Source organism: Perissodus microlepis, chromosome 7 (genome assembly GCF_051167445.1).
Source record: "Perissodus microlepis isolate ML-2025 ecotype Zambia chromosome 7, ASM5116744v1, whole genome shotgun sequence".
In the NCBI taxonomy this organism is placed as follows: domain Eukaryota; kingdom Metazoa; phylum Chordata; class Actinopteri; order Cichliformes; family Cichlidae; genus Perissodus; species Perissodus microlepis.
Window position 1 is genome coordinate 12,303,613 of NC_140467.1, and position 22,973 is coordinate 12,326,585.

Below are 22,973 nucleotides of genomic sequence, written 5' to 3' on the forward strand. Positions count from 1 at the left end.
ATAGAAAGAGGGCTTTGCCTGCTCTGTCCCCAAGCTCTTGTCAAAATCTTCTTAATTGTGATTAATTGCATGGCCATAATGATTTCCTTTACTAAGTACAAATAATACAACAATGATAACAATATAAGCGGCAGAAAGCTTTCACTAAGCGCTGCCGCGTTTGTCAATTGCAGGTGTGTTTTCTGCAAAAAATAAAGTTGTTGTTGAGAATATATTGCGTGACAAAAAAGAACAATGTATTTCATATTTCCACACAACTTGAAAAAAGCACCGCTTTGCAAAGAATGCCCTAGCTCCGGGCTCCTCTGCATATTGGAGGTTTTCCCTCTGTGGACTCAGTTGTTATGGATGCTGTTGATGGTGCTGCTATGACAAGTGTGAAGGGCAGGCATAGTGAAAGATGTATCGCTCGCTTATCTGCTCAGTGTCTGAATATGTTATAGGATTGTAAATGAACCCGCTATCATGACACGAGTGTCACAACAAGCGCCCCCTCCTCCCCCCTTTTTTAATTTTAATTCATTTAATTTTTTTTAGATTTGACTCTTCTGTGATAAGTTTTTGACACGACGTGACAAACGCTGTTTGGGAGCCTAAACATCTGTAAACTCATTGAATTTGCATGCTGTGCTTGTGTTGGTAGGTTGTTATAAAACACTTCACATGAGATCAAATTATTATTTCTTTTTTTTTTTTCTCTTCTTCTTCTTGTTTTGCCAAAAATTCCCATTCGTGACAGAAGTTTTTCTTGAGTTTGCGGAAAGTCGTCGAACAAAAACAGGCAACTGTGAGCAAAGTAGCGGGAATGAGTGACAAGAGGCAGACTAATGATAAGGTTTATAAGTTTTGATAGTTTTTACGGCCTGCGAGTGGAGCTGAGGCACATCACTGAGATGTGCTCTTGAGCTGCACAGAGAACAATGTGCCTTTGAGACACTCTCACTGCACATAAGCAGCCTCGTCCTTCCGCCTCTTGCTGCATATGCTTTATAGCCGACAATAAACCATTTTAGTGCAAAATAAATTGGGATCGTATTGAAATGCTGGCGCTATATATGTCATCGAAGACATACAGTTATTTTTTAGCAAAGCTGGAGAATAGTTTATCATCATGTGAGTGCTGCGATGGGTCTGTTCCACATCATTGGCTTCTCTTGCTTAGTTAGATTGTGAAGGTCAGAGTTCTCAAGCCTTTTATGGCTGTTTAACTTCGGAGAATTATCACATGGGCAGGATTTGGCTGATATATGCTGCACAGTCCTACCTCAGCATAGTGTCATATACATCCTGCATTTTAAGTTAAAAGATCTAGTGACATTATTTGGACCATATCGTGCGGGAGAAATGGATAGAGGCCTGACCTCGCACTGAAACATTTGCATAGATGCCTTTATTTGACAAAAGAGATTTAAATATCATACATAAAAATTTGGTATCCCACAAATGGTCATGTCTTAGCATGTGTGTGCTCTCATTTCACAGTGCAAAACAAGAATCAGTCATCTAATTCAGCTGTAAGTGTAACCAATTGCTTGAATTGCTTCGAAGGGCAATTAACTGTTTACCACTGCAAATATGTTTTATAGTTATTTAAGTCTGTGCATCACATTCACGTTGATTTTAAAGCAGCATTAACATTCAAATCATCTGCCTGGCCCGTCCGCGGCTGGTGTTAAAAGAACATCTTTGTCGGCATTTCCTAATTCAAAACTTAGATTAACAAGAGCTCTGGAAAAACATATTTGAATACTGACATTTTGTGGTTACATCTGTTTGGCTTTAATTGCTGTGTTGAGTTTTAAAACTTTGCAAACATAATTAGCGCCCCGGCAAATGAGAAGAGCATTAGCACACAGCACAATCACAAAATTACCATAAAGGAAAAAAAAGATTTTTAAGGTTTGCTTAATGAAAGCTTGAAAGGAGAAGCCTTCTCCCCCTGAAACACCAAGGTGACATTTTATTTCCAACTGTTAATTGATGTTCTGCTGATTAAAGCACATTTTATGCAGAAGACCAGAGGGCTCTATTTCTGGAAGCTATCAGTTCGCAGGCATGGATTGCAACAGAGTTACAAGGCTGAGCTGAACCTCATATCTTTTTTTATTTTCCAATTGCATCATGGATCCAGTTTCTTCTGGGAAAGCTGCAGATAAAAGTGCAGATTAAAAGGACAAGAAAGTATAATTAGTGTTTGGGATTAATCCTGCATTGTGTGAACTAATACTGTCATTCTTACAAAAGAGTGACAGTATTAGTATCTCTACAAAGACTGTATTTGTATTATATTGTACTCTGTTGTACAGCACTGTGTATTTGTGGTATTTTTTATAGTCCGGATGCTATTGTATTGTAAAACCGATGATATTATTTCACTTACAAACAGCCCGTGTCATTAATCAGATCACAATATTTGTTAGAGCAAAGCAGACTAATAATTCAAAACTGCAGCTTATTTATGGAAGTGAACAATTGATAAAATGCCAGGAAGACTGTAATCTTTTAAAGCACTTCTTACAAAAACCTCTTTGTCAGAATAATCAACACAATCTGCATAATTTACATTACTTACTTAGATACATGAGCGAGCCCGAGCTTAGAGTAAAGAAGTTTGTTTTCTCGTGTTTGTGCCTATTAGCCACAAATTAATTAATCTACCATCCAAAACCCAATTAAGCCACAAGCTATATTAATACATCGCCCATTACACAGCGTGCAGAGGAAGTACCGGAGAAGCGCTATTATTTTCACAAACATAATCACATTTTGCTGCAGCAGTAGCGCCCACTGTTTTGTAATGTATTCAGAAGCCAGCGAGAGCTGTTCGGGTAGAGGAGACAGACCTGAGCAGGGAGATGGATTTTAGGTCCAAGAGACTGATTTATTTTCTGCCACTAGGGGGAGAGGTGCTCCTCGCAGGCCTCACCAGGGAGAGCAATAATATCCAGCTATAAAGTACTGATGAGGCAGCTCAGTGAATACTTATGAAGAGTCCTGAATTAGATTCACTCTCACAACCTTGGTCATCTTATTCAAAATGCCCTCGGTCTGGTTTATAGCCCATGTATAACGACACATCCCAAAAGCACCAATCATATAATTACCAGTGTCTCAAACTTGAGCATTCATTCAGCGTGGGTTCCTTCAGCCTTTTTTAGACCCCCTCGATCCATCAATGATGTGAAAAACTCCAGCTCCTCCATTTAATATTGTTTGTTTTGTTGTTTGTCAACACAACAGAGGAGATGTGGTTTTCTAAAGCTCGGTGTTAAAGAGGCACCCCGAAGAAGAATACACACAGGGTTGCCATGGAGCCCATTGATGTGCAAATGTTTTCATTTAAATATTTTTAAGAGGATCAGCTCAGATTACGCCAAAGTTTGACAGAGATAATTCGATGGCTTGTGTAGCAGCTTTGTTTGTGGAGACCATCATTCAAGGCACGTCAGACCACCTTCACAAACCACATAGCCTTTTTAATGAAGTTTACTTTGAGGAAAAGGCCAAAGCTAGTAGCTTTTCTTCATGCGGGGCTATATTAGGGAAATCTCCTCAGTCCTTATTAATGATTAGATTAGTGTTTTTAAAAAGCTTATATTTGCGCTTATGCAGCCGTGAGAGGCTTAGTGAACGTTAACAGGATGACTGCATGGTTGCGATTTCTGGATAAACAAAAAGTTGCACTTAACATACTGTGTTTTGTAAAACAAAACACAAATACCAACAAGCTGGTATAGAAGCATCAAGCAGATATATTTGCTCTTTTTTCCTTGTATTACAGATAAATACACCATGGAGACCCCCCAGTATTTGGGACAAGAGAGAAGAGCTTAAATATTTATGCCTAAGCCTCTGGAGGCCCACTATTAGTAGTAAAATGTTTTACTTTCTGGGGCTGTCACTCTGCATTGGCTCCCATTAACAACAGGGCTGACAGGGACCTCTGGGTCAAACACTTTGAGGCAACAAAGGGTCCTGATGAAATCACTCAGTGAGACCCAAATTACTTCTGTGTCATTGCTGAACAATATTTTCTCCCCAAAGCATTCCTCCTTCTGTTAACGCCATGACCCCTTCCACTGCATATGGAAAGGATTGTTTGTCTATAACACTGGGGGATGGAGATGAGGAGAAGTTCATGGACAATGTTCCCGGCTGTGTTAGCCCCCCCTACAAGCAGCGAGACTCTCCTCCCTCTGTTTTGTTGCGCTTTGTGAAAAAAGTTGATAAAAACAGGTTGTAAATGGAGATGGGCAGTTGGAAATGAACACGTTGGGGTGGAGCAGTGAAGCGGGAAATCCAAATATACAAGACCTCAAAGAAAATCTGGCAAAAGCAGAGAGGGAAGCTCCCGGGACGCTTCGTTTGGCACAGCGGAATTCAAACGAGACAAGCGTTTGGGAAAACTGCTTCACAACAAATTTCAGAAAGCGCTTTTTTGAAAGGAAATTTCTGTTTAGCTGTTTCTGTCAAAAAATTTCTGCCGCTAATATCTGAACAGAAACATGTTGTATTGTTACACTCGACATATTTGACTAGTCTGACCTAATAAAGTACACTTAAAGTACTTCAAGACACACGCAGATATAAGCCTAAGATTAATGATTGACACTTGCCTGCAGAAAGACATACAATAATGGTAAGAGTGGCACAACTGGATGAGCTCAAACAGTATCCGAAAGGCCTGGAAAGGAATGAGCAGGCAGGGAAGCTTCAAATCCCCTCTCAATCCTAAGTGGGTGGTCCTTTCAATGTTGGTAACTGTGCAGTCGCCAGGCATCCACACTGAGGTTTTGAGGAGGGGGGACTGGCTCTCCAGACGCAACATTCACCGTCCCAGGCCCATACATCCACAGAATTAGATTCATGCTACACTGACTTTATTTAAGCTAAGAGTCCTGGCAGTGGCAGCATTAAATGACAGCCAGTTCTCCAGGTCTTTTCTCTGGATTAAAGGATGATTCAGGAGTGGAAGGCAGAATGGCTTAAGAAAAAAATCATTCAAGGAAAAAGGAGTCCATAGTTTATCGGAAGAAAGTAACTGAGATTTGCAGACGTTGCCAGATTCCATTGAACACCGTGGACATGTGTGAAGATTGACAGAGAGATATGCTGCAGCCCCTCCGCACCCCACCCAGTCTGTGCAAAAATATACGCATACAAACACACACACTTACACATCAGCGCCAACTTTCATTTATTTAGCTTAAAAGATTTCAACACGAAAAGTGAAATTCTCAATTTTCTCAATTTCTGCATGCATTGCACTTGCATCTAGTTATATGATACCAAACTTATACCTAAATACCTTCCTCTAGAGGTTGTAGTGTTGCTATTTGCTCTTAAAAATCAGCAAAAAATGTCAAGTTAGAAAAAAAATCTTTGTTAGTCTTTCAAAAGAGAAAAATAAAGGTTACCAAAACCTGTGCCAGACGTTTTAATAACTTGGAAAAGTCCAAAAGATTTCTTTTTATTTAAACCCGTGTTTACGTTGGTATCAGGACCACTTTTACTCGAACAGCCAATATTTGGGTGCCACCCAGGCATGGGAATGAAAAGCAGCCATGCAGCCTCCAAAGCCAAGCACATAAGAACTGTTTAAGTTGGCCCCACAAGTCATACATTTCAATGATTTCAAAGAGACCTCCAATTAAAAGCTACAAACATGTCTTTGGAATGCGAACTAACACAATTAAAAGTGTTCATGAGTGTATTAGAGGAATAAGTTGTGAATTAGCACTTCGAATACACAAGGCTGTTTTCACTCCCAAACTCTTTCACTCATTCAAAAAGCAGAGGGAAAGAGGTCTTTTTGAAGTCAGTCACTTCTCTTTCTTTTCTCTCTCCTGCTCTCCCTCCCTCTCTCTCTCTCTCTCTCTCTCTCTCCCCGGGCAAAAGAAGATTGAGTCAGCCTAATCTGCTCCTTGTACATTTGAATGTCTTCTGCAAAGAGCTCATCCTGGCTGCTTGATAAAGGCCCAGGTGCAGAGACAGTGGCCGTGCCTAACTTTGTCTCTGTGGGGGCTGTAAATCACAGTGAGAAGCCCACCCTTTGAAGATGCAAGCTCGCTTTCTCCACTGATTTGTGGCCAGAAGGACAAGCCCTTTACCCGGGCCCTGCACAATACTCACGCCAAAACCAGGGAGGACGTCAGAAGGAGGCAAACTGATAACTTGCTGATATGCTCGAGGGCTCTCAATCAAGCAGCACAACACACACTTCACGTAGTAAGAAGCAGGGCTCCTGACTGCCAAAGGTCAAGTGGAAGGAGACTTGGGTGACACCATGAGGACTTAGAAAATCATATGCAAACAAAAATGTTAACAAGTATTGACAAGTGCTGAGGGCAGCAGTCTTTTGGTAAGGAAAGAAGAACTTCAATAAAGAGTGAAACATAAGGCAAAGGTAGGAATCCGCTGTGACCGTAGCTCTTTATAATTACTTGACATGCCCAGAAAGTGAATCATAAATAAGGCATATAATTCATTCACTGCTGCAGGGTCCATATACAGCACCAATCATTCTGCATTGAGTTATTTCCCACAATTTGCTCATCAAACTAGCTAAGAACAAGCTAGAGTTGCAAAAGAAAGCTGTTCCAAAGGCTGACATGTTGCGAAATGTAATTTTCATAGTAGCCCAGTCTACAGTGTAAATCACCTTTAAATACCATATGACATGTATCATATTTTTATTTGTGTCTTGCCAATTCTTTTACAGTCAGTTGATAATCCCTGACTAACACACACACACATACACACTGGCTTCTTATTTCATTAGTCCACTACACTTCCATCTCTTGATGCCAAAGAAAAGAAATTAGCAGACCATTGCACGCTCCCTTTGACAGAGTCATTAAGGTAGCCAGTGCAGGGCTAAAGCAGAGCCCCGAGAAGCTCACTGTGACACACACAGACTTGCATGCCTTCTGTTTGTTATTTAGAGCCTTATTTACACTTGTTGTCAGAGACAGGCTGGAAGCACAGCAGTGGCTTCCTCCATGGGCTGGATAACAATGAGCTGTAGGGGAGCAGCCCAGAAAGGCATTTATCCTGGCCCTGCCCCATCTTGAGAAAAAGGAAAGCGAGAAGTTTACTGCCTGTGAATCAGAGACTTTTACTCCCCACACACCTAACCGTCCTCCTCCTCCTACTGACTTCTGATTTGACAGCTTGGAGATCATGCACGCAAGTGGAAGAGACTAAACTTTGATTTCACGTGTGAGGCGGTACGGACAGTCCAGCACCTTCAGTTTCTGCTCACGAGAGCGATCCAGTAACGTGAAGCACAGCCGGTCAACTTCAGGCGTAAATAACTTGAAGTAACTCATTGTTCTCGTCTGCTCTACTTTGCAGCTCGCAGAAAAGAAAGATGGAGGCGGCAAGCAAGCAAGCGATGTTCATTTTTGGTTCTTAAAGTGCTTCCCTGGCTCTTTCATCGCATTTCATCATTCTGCACTTTTCTTAATGAATTTAATGAGCCAAAAAAAAAGCAGAAAATGGGAAGAACAACCACTTTTTGAATGCATCATCACAAAAGCTGCCACACAAAAACTTCTTTGGAAACTCAACTCTAGATGAAAACAATTCGGACTATTTGGGGAGTCACATTCAATCCAGTATTTTAAATGATGGCAAGCCAGTTATAGGGCAGGTTATTTTTTCTTTTATTGTCAGGAACAAAGTGATCAGCAGCAGATAAATAATTATAGCTAGAGGATCAAATGAACCTTGAAAGCTCATTTATTGACAGGATATTACATCATTCATAAAGAATCCCAGTTCCCAAGTGTACTAGTGACTCTTATCGTCATGACAATTAGACTAATGAAGTGCACCATGTGATAAGAGTACACAAAAATTGTGTTTTTTTAAGAAAAAGTGGCGTTATGTGAGCCTTGTATGGGTGTGTGAGCCCATTGTGACCTTTTTGTCCGGCGACTTCCTGAGAGGACAAGCGGTGTGTTCGGAGGTATCAGCAGCTGCGTGCTACATGCCTCTGATCCAGGCAGCTATTGACTTCCTGAGATTTGAATTAATTACTTGCTTCACAAGAGAAACTGGATTGCTGTGGAACCCCCTAAGAAGTCCACTCATTCTTAGGAAACTGCCCCATGGACTTGCAGATGGTTTCACTGAGATGTGCTTTCCCATAGAGAACAATTACACAGGGGATTGTGGCGCTGGCATAAACCTGGAGCACACAGTCTCCATTCTGAACATTTCAAAACAGCCATAGGGGAGGTATGTGACTTAACATAAATTAGACCACCAGGGAATGGGGAGATCTGAAGTGGCGGAAGGGCAATATTGCAGATAAATGCACCGTGCTTAGAGCTTCTGCACCGCGGAAGAATGAAAATTGCACTATGACACCTTGGAATCGGATAATAACCGAATTAACATCTTTTAATGTTTGACAAATGCGACCACTGCAACCTCGCCTGTAAATATATTGTGATGCGGCGCCGGTTTAGTCAGTTTTTCCTTTGTGTGTTTTCACTTCTAGAAAGGAAAACAATGATGAGAGCAATTAATGATGTGAAGAAGAGACAATTACAGTTTATACTTTTGGGGCCCCGTGCGTTAGTCTGAAAGGGATTAACTTACTGCCGCGTTTGTATTCTGCTTACTTTCAATTGGCTCAAGCCCTCGTGTTTGGTCTTGTTAGTGCCAGCGGGCCCCCGTTTCCCAGTGAAGAGTACACTTCAGCTGTGATGAAGTATCCAGGAACGCAGAGGTTACCAGTGGCTGCTAATTAACCTCGCATTGTATTCGCTAACAAAGAAACAAAGGAACAAAGTGGAATTTCAATGCAGAAGATTATCACAATCACAAAGAGCATAGTGCTGGATCATGCACTTAATGGGGATTTTCACACCGGCCATGACACCATGAGATTAGATCAAAGACAGATGAAGTTACATTAACAAAACAATGCAGTCTTGTTATGCAACAACAAACAGCCCATCTGGGCCTTCTCTGGGGTAGGAAAGGCTACAAGTGCACAGCATCAACTGGCCACGCCAGAGCTCCCGTCTTCCTCAACAACTTCTGGAAGACTAGATTTGATTGTGAGAACTTTATTGCAGCTTTGTTCTGGTTGAGAGGAGGTAGCATCCTCTCCTCAAATACATTAAGACAAAGAGGAAATGGGCTGTATGTTCTTCACTGGTTATTGTTGTCTCGGTTTCTGTCCCCCTGGCTGAATGGCAATTACTGACGATTTCCTACCAGGCACTGAGCCCAGGCCCGCTGAGGGTGCCCTGACCCCGCACTATCAAGAGGGGAGAGACAGGAGCTGTCAAAACTTACACCTCTCCCTGCTCCCACTGGGAGTTCTCCTCCAGCTGCTGCCCCACGGGGCTTGTTGCGCACTCCTGCTAATCAGCTCCATCTTCTTTTTTTTTCTCTTTTTTTTGTGTGGAAGAAATCAGCCCCGAGTGGATGTATGTGCGTTTCTCACCTCTGCTACCTATTGCACCTTTGAAGTCTTCTGTAAGTGTTAGTTTATGGCTGGAGAGAGTACGATAAGATCCCAAGGAAAGGTGATAAATTAGCTTTTCGTCCCACATTTAAAAGGGGAAATAGCAGCCTGCTAAAATCCACAGAATCAGTTACAGTTCTGACACCTAACAGCTAAAGCACTCGAGAAGCAAAACATTGCAACGGCAAATCCGTTAAGCAACTTCATTAAAGCAGATTATTTGCAGGGAGTTTACTTGCTTCCCACAATGAAGCTCTGTATGACAAGCATCTGGTGAAATCTCTCATAGCGCCATTTTTTGGAAAACAGAATTTGATAAATATTGCCGATCCAACAGATTCACTAGGATACACAAGGCAAGCTGGGACAGAGCAGATATTTTGAATCCCCAAAACACGCCCTTCACAGGCATGCCAATTACCAAAAACTGGGGAGTAAAAACGCTTTTAAAAATCTGTAATTCATTTAATAGGATTAGATATGCGTTCAGCTACTTGCTGAACCCCTTTATGTGCCAAAATGCAACATAACTAAATCGTGAGTCACACGCAGTTGCTTAAAGTTCAGGACGACAGTGTGAAGCTCGAAATTTGATGAATAGTTCTGTGTTGGTTGTGTTTCTCACCTTGTCTCAACCCGCCCAACAGTTGCACACACTCAGGCAAAAACAAGTGATCCATCTACATATAGAAGTGTCATGGCGTTACATCACATATTGTGAAATGAAGATGGGAAATGTGTCAGTGGCTGTCGCCAATACACGATATCCTGTAACAGCTAATCCATATGTATATTATTCAATTTATTATTCAAGTTAGCTTGAATCAGAAGAAATATATGGAATTATACAGAATCAGAAAAATATATTGTACAGAAAAGGGGTTCTACATAAACACACACACACATATATATGAACATACATATATAATTCAGAAAAAACTGTGCTGACAGTGTAACAACAGGGACTCATTTTCACCTCACAGCCTGTCACAATAAGCATTCTTATCTTGGATATCAATTATCACCTCATTTCCTAGAACCACTGAATCTCCTTTATAACACCTGCCTCTGTACTGGAAACACCATCTCTGTGATGTGAGTGAGAATATGATCTGAACCACATAAACTTTATGGCGTAAAAAGTTTCACCGCAGTTTATAAAACAGACTCGATGGCCTATAACTTCCGCACAGCCACCGTCTGCTGCAGCTCAGTGGAATTTCGCCGCTGCCACCCGCTGACATAATTTGTTTCACAGTCACCACCCAGCAGCATGAATCAGATGTTGACACTCTAATTTCATGCACACATGGGTGTTTGGCTGAGCCAGCCTTGAATGTTGCTGCATTCCCCCCGTCTCTCTCGCTCCAGCTGCCCGCTATACCTGCCCTTTGCCCTGCGACACAGCCATGTAATGTATTTAGCCTGGGAGTCACACACATTATGACTCAGGATTTGACCAAATACTGTTGGACTGATAATGTGTAAGTCAGGAGTATGTCTTGAAAGTTGTAAAATATAATTCCAGTACTTATTATAAGCTAAACATATGAGCTTATCTTCTTTATTTCCCAGGGATTAAACCTTGGGATAAATCCCTAACTGGCCTCAAGCTCTCAAGTTTAAAAGAGACTCAGTCGTAAATGTCTGAAAGTAGAGATTTGTTTTTAATCCACAGCTCCTCTTTTACCCATCAGGAGAGCTTCAAGTTGCCCTGCTTACCACTAAAATAAACCTGTTTACCATGGTCCACAGCTCCATCTGAAAATATTTGTTTTACTGTTTTTTTTTAAATAAAAATTGCACATACTTGCAAGGAATAATAAAATAAAGCCACTAGCCATGCTACAAAATGCCAAACGCAAGTCAAGCACTGACATTTTGCTGAATATAATTAATGCAAATTTTGTCTATCGGTGATTATTTTGCTTCTTCTAAAAGCCACTTCTGGCAGTCTGCAGTGGGAGCGAGGAAGAATTACCTTGTGTTGTACATATATGTCCTCATTCTGTCAGCTCAAACAGGCAGCATAAACTATTTTCAACAGTAGTGACCAGCTGAATAAATGCTATTATATATTCCCCCCCCCCAAAAAACGGATAAAGGTGAGAGCAAATCCCAATATATTTTCCCCTCAGCAAATATGACATCCTCTCTTATGGCTGAGCATAAATCTACAAGATAAGCACCGAAAGAAACAAGTTGTTTGTGTGCATTGGAAGCAGCCAGGATTTTCTACTTGCTTCCTCGTGACAAATATCTAAACAGTAAACACATAGTAAATAACAGCACCCTGTCCATATCAGTTCCCTGCTTGAGGTTAAGTTGAGTTCATTGCAGAGGCCACTGCCTGCATGCATTAAGCAAATCATAAATTATACATGCTAATTACCTTGGGCCTCCACTTTAATGAATTATTTTAATTAAACTACAACATTGGGGTTTTGCATGTGGTCTATATTTCATCCCCTGCCTAAGATGACCTTCTTCTTTGTATAAGTGGAACATAGTTGAGAGAATAAGGACAATGCAGACTTGGTTTATACCGCTGAGTTCATACTGGTGCTGCTGAAGAAGGGAGTGAAACAGCAAGACTGGCATTTATTTGCTGAAGGGAACGCTGGGTTTGTGTTTGCTAGTAAAGGAAAAAATAATCTATTCGTATGGGTTTATGAAAAAATGTGATTTTTTTTTTACAGCGTCATAAGTGTCAGACGTGTCTCTTTACCTCCCACCTGTTACTTTAAAGCAAGGAGATTTAGACGCTCCCATTGGCTCTTGGAAAGGTTAAATCAATTTGCACATTTCTTCAAGCTTGTAGTGTTCATATATTTGTAACTGAGCTGATTGTCTGCCCACCAAATACCTTTATATACCCCCCCCCCAGTACAATTAAATTGAACCATCCAGTGAATCTGAAACAGAGCTGTAGGATGGCAGAGTTTCATGATTTAAATGCACATTAAAATATTGCATTTCTGTTTGTACACTGGTTGTGTTTGCGTTTCACATTTGGGTTGTATTAACAATAAATGACTTCTTATTCACAAAAGTTCCTTACAGCCGTTTATCTGCATTATTATATTACATAAACCTTTTAGCAATGCAGTACAAATAAGACAAATGACACTGAAATTCAAATAATAAAAAAATCCACATTTATATATATATATATATATATATATATATATATATATATATATATATATATATATATATATATATAATAAATACATATTGCACTACTTAAAACAGTACTGTTTTTACCCCCCACTCGTGTAAAACAGGTGTTTTAGGAGTTTTTTTCTTTTTATTTAACTTAATTAATAAAAAAAAAAAAGTTCCATTTCTTAATGTGGTTTTAATGCAAGCCTAATTATTATTTTCTGATTGATCTGCTTCTAAATTGTAATCTGGTCTTCCAGTTTAAATACATCTAATCACCCAGAGTCAGAATTAATGTTACACACACACAGATGCACAAAGTTGGGGTGGAGGGGTGGGGGGGCTAACACTGTTGTACAAACAGTCCGTGGGGGAGGGGTGGATTTAAATTCCAAAAGGGTCTCGCAGCTCGTTTCCTAGTTCCCCAGTCAGCAATGTGTTTGTGAAAAATCAGTCTTTTTGTCTTGCTGAAAAAAGGCTAAATCTACATTGGTGGCCCAGTCTAAGTTTACTATTCTTTGCACTTTCAATACAAGTGAATGAGGGAGAATGAAGTGGCCCGAGCCCCCTTATTTGATCTACTGGATTGTATAAAGTGACGGAATTCTAATGTATTTGCTCAATGCCCCGAAATAGGCTGTTGCTTTTCTATAGAGGATGCAGAAGCGTCACGTTATTTTTTCAACACTAAAAAAACCCCACACACAAAAGGTAAAAAAAAGCGTATTTGGCAGCCTACGTAGGTATCTCCCTCCGTCTGTATTTACACAACCTGTTGGATAATGTCCCCTGAAATAGAAAAAAAGCACAAGGTTGAAACGTTCAGATGCTCTTTTTATAGGAACGAGGGGGAAAAAATGAACATGGCGCTTATTTAATTACCCTCTGTGACGTGTGAAGTCGAAATTATGTAACACTTAATTTAGACACTGTTTGCAGCTTTTCTAAATGTTTATTGTCGGGCCTAATCGTGTTTAGCTCAGCTTGATGAATGAGCCTGGTTGTCTGCGCTGTGGCCAGGGCATCGCAGCTCCATGCATCCTAATCGGCTGCACGATTCATTTCTCTGCCCACAGCCTCCACTGCCTTTCTCACATTCATAAAATTCGTAAAATCATACAGTTCTGGATAAAGATTATTATCATTATTATTATTATTATTATTAGACGGAAATGTAAAACAAATCCCAAAAGTTAAATTTACACTATCAAAAAAGCTGCCATTTGTAATAATAATAACAATAACAATAATAATAATAATAATTCGTATCGTCTTAGATAAAATCTTCAGAATCATTTTGATTGTTTACTTCACTTTTAATGAGAAAATATTTCGATGACCATTTTTTTCCAATTCATTGCAGACTGTTGGCACACTTTTCGAAAGCACGCATGCTTGCAAAAAAATAATAATAAAAAAAATAATAATAATAAAAAACAATTAAAACAACAACAATACCCACGTCATCATCAACAACAACAACAGCAACAACACAAATTTTAAAATGCATGCTTTACCTAAAAAAAAAAAGTACAAATTTACAGCATCTGATACACATGGTCACCACAGCCTTTTAAATTAAATGCTTCACAGAACATTTTCTGGAAAATAGATATCTAAAACATAAAACTAAAAAGTGCATTTTACAACATTTTTAGTATCAGTTATTTTCAATATTCACATCTTGCATTTTGAGGACTTCTCAAAATTCTACTTTTCAATATTGAAAAGAATTTCGTAACTCGGTTTGCTTTCTTTTTTCTTTTTTTCTTACAGGGATGGTAAGAAGAAATCTAAACCCTATTCCTATTTGGTATACCCTTAACCATCATTCCAGTATTTTTTTTTTCTTTTTATAAGAAAAGCAAACAAAAAGTCATTGCCTCGCAATTTCATTGACATTACAGTGGTCACACAGAAACGGTGCAAAAGTTTTGCCAGTTGATGGAATTGAGAAACTGCAACGGGGGGGATTTGGAAGCCACCTTCAAATAAGAGTTGGTGCTGCCAAAACAAACTCCCCCCCACCTCCCCACAGCCCTCCAATTGAATCCCCTCAGTGGCTCCACTTTCAACACTCGCATTTTAAAATAAACTGAAAAATAGAACTATCAAATAATTTATGATTTCAAGAGCAATACTGTACGATTCTGTGCTGGACTTGACACAATTTAAAGCGACACATTCAACACGAACACAAATAAATCGATATGCAAACTGCAACTCGCCTTGATTCCAACAGCAGAAAATATAAACTTTGGGTTTGGTAAAGGGGCCTTGGAGCCAGCCAGCAGTTCGTTTACTAGAAAAAGTTCAGGTGGTCAGTGCACAGCCACAGACTGTAGAGTGGAGGGGCTCGTCAGAGTCTCACTCGGGGTTGCGGGGCTGCTTTGGCTCGTCGCTGTCTGTGGGGACGTCGGGCTCAGAGACTGTGGAGAGTTTGATAGAAACGCGGGGATGTGGGGAGGTAGTGCCGAGAAACCGGGCATGGACGTCGGGGTGGGCTTGATTGGCACCGGGATAGCCGGTAAGGACTGTCCCCCGTGACACAGGGATTTTATGGGCACGCCATAGGCACTGTAGTCGCTGCTTGCCATGGATATTGGGGCCGCCGTGTCAATCACGCTAGTGTTGTACATGTGGGGCCAGGCTGTCGTCAGCTGGTTGTGAAGCGGGTACCCGGCAGACATGGACTGCATGGTGGAGAACGCCAGACTTCCCGGGACCTTGTATTCTCTGGCGATGATGTTCTCAATTGCAAAGGGGTGTTTGAAAGTTGATGACTGAGACACTCCGAGGTTGTAAGTTGACATCTGAGGGAGGTGTGTGCCGGTGGCTGCCAGGGCGCTCAGTCTCAGCTTGGCTTGCTGTTGGAGGTAATGGGCAGCATCCGACTGCTTGCTGGGAGCCAAATGATCAGACACGGGCAACACTTTGAACCTTTTGCGGCGCCTCAAAAAGCTTCCATTCTCAAACATGTCCCCACAGTTGGGGTGCAGAGCCCAGAAACTGCCCTTACCTGGTTGATCTGGGCGCCGGGGGATTTTGATGAAGCAGTCGTTAAATGACAGGTTGTGACGCAGAGAGTTCTGCCATCGCTGGGTGTTTTCTCTGTAATAAGGGAATCTATCCATGATGAACTTGTAAATTTCACTGAGTGGCAGCATCTTCTCCGGGCAGCTCTGGATCGCCATGGCAGTGAGCGAGATGTAGGAGTAAGGTGGCTTCTGATCGCTGTACGTGTTTCTCCCCGGACGAGGCATCCTCGGTGTATTTTTTCAGCAAACGCAATAATAATAATAATAATAATAAAGTAGCTTCCTTTAATTCCTTGGCGAAAGCTTGCTGCTCTTCATGAAAACAACCGCCGCAGAAAGTTTCAGTGCAGGCAGAGCCGGAGTTGGGTCGTGCGCAAAGCAGCCACTTTGAGCGCCTCTGCAGTGTGCAGGCGAACACGGTCGAGGACGGTGCACATTTATGGAGTGACGGCTGCTGCGAGTCTTTCTTCCAAAGTAAGTCAGCTTGTCCCTCTAGCAGAGCTGAATGGACTTCATTTGGCGTCCTTGATAAGACTAGCTAAGCGTATGCCTCCATGGCCTTCCTCTAACCATCTGATAGTTTTATGTAGTGACATGAACAGAAAAGACCCCTGTAGAGGCGCTCCATTAATGTGCCACCTCTTTGCTATCACATGACAATTGCCATGGGAGGAGGGGGCTGGGAGGAAGGCATAATCTGGTTTCATTTACACCTATTTACATGGACACCTTGGGCCAATGGAAATCATTTCCATTTGAAGACAGAAAAAGGGGCGAGAAGGCTCGGTAACCGGAATTGAACTGCGATGGCACTCAGTGTGTGAAGGTATGCGCTAATACTTCTTCAGCGGACTTTACAGTTGCACCTCACAAGTAGGCTATGTGAGGAAACTACACGGCAAATTTATGTCATTATAAAATGCTTTTAAATATTTATGTTTTTCCTAAAATAGATGCGTGTTTTAAAAACGTGACAATATTCCTGTTTGCGCAGTGATGTACGTAAGGAGCTATTTTATAAAGTGTTTTAGCATGCTGATCAGTCTTATTATTATTATTATTATTATTATTATTATTATTATTATTATTATTATTATTATTATTATTATTATCATCATCATCATTATCATCACGTGGATTTGAATGAAAAGCTGATTTGACAGATAGGCAAAAATGCTGAGAAAATGCATTTTGCTTTCCTCCCCTAATTACACTCTAACATTGTTTGCGAAATGCACACGCCATAGAAAATAATTTGCCATGAGCAAGTTTGTTGATGAGCCCACTATTAGTTTTTCTCAGCTAATTTCGCCCAGAGCTGAACAACGGAAGTAGACGATATGAAAACATCAACACAATGCAAACAGCGCTGTTCAAACTAAAACTTCATGAGGCAATCAGGTCTATTGTGTTTATGTAAAGAAGATTCGAAAGTACTTCAGAAATGCAAATAAACCCTTGAGGACGGTGTGGTCAAAACTGTATAAAATATCCATAAGTCAATTATATGAATGTGAAAACCAAATGGGAAGCCTATTTTGAGCTATTGCTATTCAAGCTTTTGGCCAGGGCCACCTTTCCGCTTGGAGGGTTTGCAATGCCAGGGACCACACACACGCACACGCAGATTTACTCATAATTTATGCTAATTTCCCCCCCATAAACCCACAGTGCACCCCATCACCAGTCTGATGGATTACGAAAAGAATCGCATTGCGGGGGACACCGAGCAACTTTCACCCAGAAAGCAGAAGCAGGCTGAAGAAGAGCATCCTCCCTGCTGTATGAGGATTGTTTGACAATCGATTAGTTAGTACAAGTAAATCAGTTAATTAGCTGATTAAGATTAAAGAACAGAAAAAAGAAACAAAGTGAGAAAAAAAGTAAAATTATTGTTAATGTGTTGCATGCAATAAGATAAAAATAAGCTTTTTTTTCTTTCTTTCTTTTTTTGCTGGAAAAATTCCCACCTTTCTCTTTCATTATTATTATTTTCCTGCAAACTGGCTTTTAACACCTGTCATTTCACATTAATGTTCAGCTGAAAAGGTTTTGTCCAAAAGGAAGTGGCCCTGTCAACCTATGTCCAGCGGCTCGGATAATGACAACACACTGCCAAATGCCAAACATCTTCTGACATCCAGCCTGTTCAGTCAGCCATTCATTCCAAAAAAGAAAAAGAAGAAGAAGAAAAAGAAAAGTTAGGCCATGTTATTAGTTCTCACCCAGATTAATATGTCTGTCCACAAATCAGATAAATCGGTTTGAATTCGCAGTTGATTCAAAAAATTACAAGAGTAAAATGTGATTATTACGAGCTGCAGAAATCGCACTACAAATGCTTGAGCGTGCAGCAAATGGATTGCATTTCATGCACTATTCGGGCTTATTTTACATTATCAACTTGAATAAACTTTGACAGTTTTTATTTTTTGGTACCGCAAACCAGCTGCGGGTTTGCGGATTGAAAGTTAACCCGCAACGCTCGCGTTAACCAGCCGTGCCACACAGGCATTTTTCCCCCTTCTTTTTGACTCCTCTCACTCATAGTCGGAGTGGCTTTTTGAGCTTCAGGGTTATGGGGTATTGGTAGGCCTTTTGTCCCCGTCCAATGCACACACTGAAAATACCACCATGACTCTGAATCTGAATGGGGTTTTTAGCTGCTCCCAAAACTCCCGAGTTCAAGCAGCAGTAGATCAAGTCTGCACTATGTTTGGTCATTTGTAGAAACCCGAACAAAGGTTGGGATAAGCCAAATTGCATTGCACTTGTGAACCGTGCCTCAGTCTGAAGTATCCTTTATAGCGGGAGGGGGAGACCAAGAACAATTTTGTGTGAGCTTAAAAAAAAAAAAGGGGGGGGGGGGGGGGGGGCAAAACAAAGGGCACTTTCTGAAACATCTTAAAGTAGAGTAGTGAGGCGTGACATTCCCAGGGTGACGAGACACAAAAGCTGAGGTCATGGGGATGAAAAAGAGAATCAAACAGCCACTTTCACACGTCTGCCCTCCTCTGCTGCACCCCCCGAACACAATAGGAAACAAATGTTGTTAAAAGAGGATCGATGCCATTCATCCTAAAGCAGCGAATGATAGCCAAACAATATTGTCACAGTGAATCGAGTTGAGATATGCTGCCACCCAGACCTACGGAGAAGGAAAGAAACTGCTATTCAGGGAATAATTAGGGGGAGGGGGGCTCATGGTGCTCGACCAAAAAAAAAAAAGTCAAAATGTTTTGAAGTATGTCAATAAACAAATGTCACTCTTGCTTATTATTTTTTACGTGTCTCAAATAGTTTTTTGGTTTTTTTTACTTCCAGGTGGTGCACTCCAGTTGCCGGCTGAGAAGCTCCATGTCAGACTTCAGGCAATGATTTAGGCCATTACCGATCAATAAGTAAACACAGTGCAGCTGCAGAAACATTTTAAGACAATCGTTTATAATCCCAATGAATAACCGCAGTTTTCTCTTTGAGTTGGCTCAGTGTTCTTCACGCAGATTATCATCATCGTAGCCCGTAGATTTAAACGGATTTGTCATCCGCTGGCCTCTGAACACGCGCTCTGCGTAAAGAAAAGCGTGCATAGTTTTGTTGTCTGCTGCAAACTACGGCTCTCCAAGCCGTCCAATAGGCCTGTGCTTTTAATTAAGTCCGTGGTGATTTCAGCCCCCCAGAGATGTTTTACGGTGCAATTAAGGACGCGCTGATGATAAGGTATGAATATTCAGCAGAATGACAATTAATTAGCAGACAGAGTGCTCTCACAAGAGTCTCCTTAACGGAAAATTTAGCCTATATAACGCAATATTCACACCACTTCGAGGCCAACTTCACATGCTGCCCCCCCTTGAGATGGCTGTGGATTTTGACCAGAGAAAAATCAGCGTAAAGGTAAAACCCCAACGTTAACAAATACAGTAAATATACTTGTTAATATTTCTTTTTGGAACACTAAAATTATGGTCCTAGTCTAGTTGTTTCTTTGTGACATCAGAGGGAGTACCTGGAAGAAGACCTCAGGGCATTCGCAACATATGCTCGGATTAAGCTTAATGGTCTAATTACATAAATTAGGCATTAATTATACAGCACATCATGTGTAACAGATATCTCAATTGTACAGAGGCGGGAACAATCTAATTCAATTTGTGTATGAATAGTTTCATCCAATTAAACACACAAGGACATAAAAAAGTAGAAATATCGATAGCGAGGCCCGGCTTATTTAATCAGGACACCAAGGGATTTTTCTGGTTGTAACATTTGAGCGTGCACATTTTTTTTAATCTAATTTCGTTGTGGAACGTTTTCCCCCCTTTAGCAGTAAGAACACCGAGAGGCAGCAGTTTCACTCAATGGCCATAAGATGGGGACAGTGTAATTGATAGTTAAAGGAAGAGTTTTACAAGCGTAAATAGTAATCACTCTCTATGTGCATGTACACAGAGTTTTAAAAAAAAATTACAGTCATATTGAAGAATCACTATGACAACATGGGACTGTTTTTAAACCTGTCTGTCCATCTATCTACTGTATTACTATGAGATTGTCTTCAGGCACACGAGTGTGCATGGTAAGTGTGAGTGTGTGTAGGAGGGTGTCCCAGTTCATTGACTCCATATGGTGAGAAACAGCAGGACTGATGAGTGTACTACCTGAGGTCCCTGTTTGTGCCGTGGAGTGTAACCAAAACAGAGGCCCCCCACCTGACCCCTCCACCCCCCCCTGCATAATTCATTACAGACAAGACGGTGCCACTCTCACTCCCATTTCATTTAGCTTCTTTAGTGACAGATGACTCTGTAACAACAAATCATACCATTAAACTACACATGATACTTAGCCAGCTGACAGATATAAAAGGGAAAGGAGCAAAGAGCAAGAAGATGAGAGAGAAATGGAAATGGGTGAAAGATGAGAGGAGAAAACAGAATAACAATATGGCAGAATCCATATCAATATTGAGAAGAAAATGCAAAAGCCCTCACTGATACACTATGTATTACCTCATAATGAACTGGTTTCATTTGAACAATAATCATGGAAATTCTCAGTCACTGTATATACTGTTGAAAATGAGAGAATACTGAACTATTTATCAGTGTGAGATCATGATATATTAACAACAAACTCAACAGAAGAACGAGCTTTCGTTGTGACGAAGCAAGATAAAAGGGCTTTTATGCACAAAAAGGTGTGAATTAACATAGGTCAATCCCGTACGCAGGGGATAAAAATGAGGTGGAAGGCTTTGACGTGAAACACAGCGCAAGAGCGCAATGAGGACGAGATCAGAGGGTGAAGTAATATTAATGAAGGTATACCACGATTTAAATCTTACGTTCATACTCCCCTTAAGTGTCATTACACACTGATGTACAATAGCACAACCTACCCAGATGGCAGGTGACATATAAACTAAATGGCAGAAAACGGATCAATATACTGGGTTACAACCTCTTGAGGTCAACGTTATAAGTTTAACCTAAAACCTCTAACCTTCATGTTTGCCTTTTGCTCTGCCATTATCTTTTCATTGCAGGAAAATGGGTACAAAACAATTACTGCCCTTTAAGCGTTGCCTGTTTGTCACAAATTAATTGCAGGATTAAAAAAAAAAAAAGCTTTGAACTCAGGGATCAGTTGTAAGGAAAGTTGACATGTCCTCCGCAACACCACCAACACGTCTCTCCTTTGGGGGTTAATGTGAAAGACGTCTAATGGAGGCAAATCCCTTTTTTATTGTGAGCTTATGTGGTTGGAAGGCACGGTCCTTTGTGTGGCTCATGTTCATCCAGACCTTGGCAGTGATCAGAACACACTTAACCAACTGGGACCAAATGAGGGGCATTTTGTTCTGTCTTTCATCTTATACATCAGGGAAAAATGCTTGGTCTCCACGGACGGTTAACGGAGCCAAAGACCAGAACAACACAATACGCAATAACAATACAGGAGTGTTTACAGCACACGTAAACAAAAACACATGGCTGATCCTCGGGACACCCACGGGGAAGGTAAAAGACTAAAAACATATCACAGAAATTTTTATTTAAAAAAAGTTTGCAAACATATTCTGTTTGTGAACACCTAAGAAAACGAGATAACACACTCTTTCTGACCTACATCTGTAATCTGCTCTTATTTTAGAGTTGCCTGTCTGTCTTTCTGCAGCCATCACAGAAGATTCAGTCATTTACTCATGAGCGGCTAACAAAATAACCAATCATTAAGTGCCACTTCCACTGATATGTTTTAATTGGTATGTGATATACGCCACTGTAAGACTCAAATTTGCATTGCTAAGCATAAACAAGCATCGCTGTAAATCACAAGGAGCCCTAAAGAGAAACAAGAAATGTTGCATGGTGTGCTTTGAACTGCTCTTTATTGTTGACCAGCTCAATGTGCCTCCTGCTGAAAGATAATATGCATGACACAGTTCCAGGCACTGATTCATTTGTTTAGTAACAGGGCAGCTAACCTACGCTGAAGGCATGAGTGCAGTGAGGAAAACATAAAGGTCCTGTTAATCCACAGCTAATCACAGGGCCACAGGAAACAATCCTGCAAAAAGGATTTTGTCACGTTATTTAAGGCAGGACTTGATGTGTTTCTGTAAAAGCATGCTGACAAGACATGACACAGTGCAGATTCTGCATCATTATTCCATCAGGCTGCTGAAGACGCAGCCCCTAACTGGCAGCCAAGGACTTTTAGGAAAGCATGGCAAATGTCTAGAGAGAAATATGTATTTATGTTTCCGAAACACTGTTGATTAAGAGATCTTGAAGCGGTGCCGTAGCTGATATACGAGAACATTTATTTTTGAAGGACAGTAATGGACCTGATGAACTGCCGTGTTGATTACTAGAATCTTAAGGGTGTACACTTGAAAATAATGTTGTTGACTCTGACCCATTCAGGAGCAAGTGCTTCGGATGTGACAAGGCATCTGAATTATACATGGGAAATGCACAGAGGCTGCACTGCACACAAAAGAATGCAATTACATTTCTATCAAACAAATTTAATCTAGAGTCGAGGTTTATGCTATTATAATGCACTAATGGAAAAGCACAAGAAGAATCCTATAAAATGTCAAGTACCGCTGCATATCAGGAAAAGTCTTTATTGGTCACTGTAGGCACAGACTGAGTGTTAACAGGCTTATCCACTAGGGAAATGTTCAGTTCCCCTGCCAAAACCAAAGCTATTACAATCCCAAATAATTAACTTTCAGCAGAATAGCCAGTTGTCACGAAAACTAGGATAGG

General features: G+C 40.8%; 1 protein-coding gene across 1 annotated transcript; it reads right to left on the bottom strand.

Moving 5' to 3' along the window:
- Window positions 1–13,947: 13,947 nt before the first annotated feature.
- foxb1a (forkhead box B1a) lies at window positions 13,948–16,324 on the bottom strand. The gene has a single exon (XM_084933444.1). The coding sequence runs from the start codon at window positions 15,913–15,915 to the stop codon at window positions 14,974–14,976; it is 942 nt and encodes a 313-aa protein (XP_084789570.1). The 5' UTR covers window positions 15,916–16,324; the 3' UTR covers window positions 13,948–14,973.
- Between the last annotated feature and the right edge of the window lie 6,649 nt (window positions 16,325–22,973).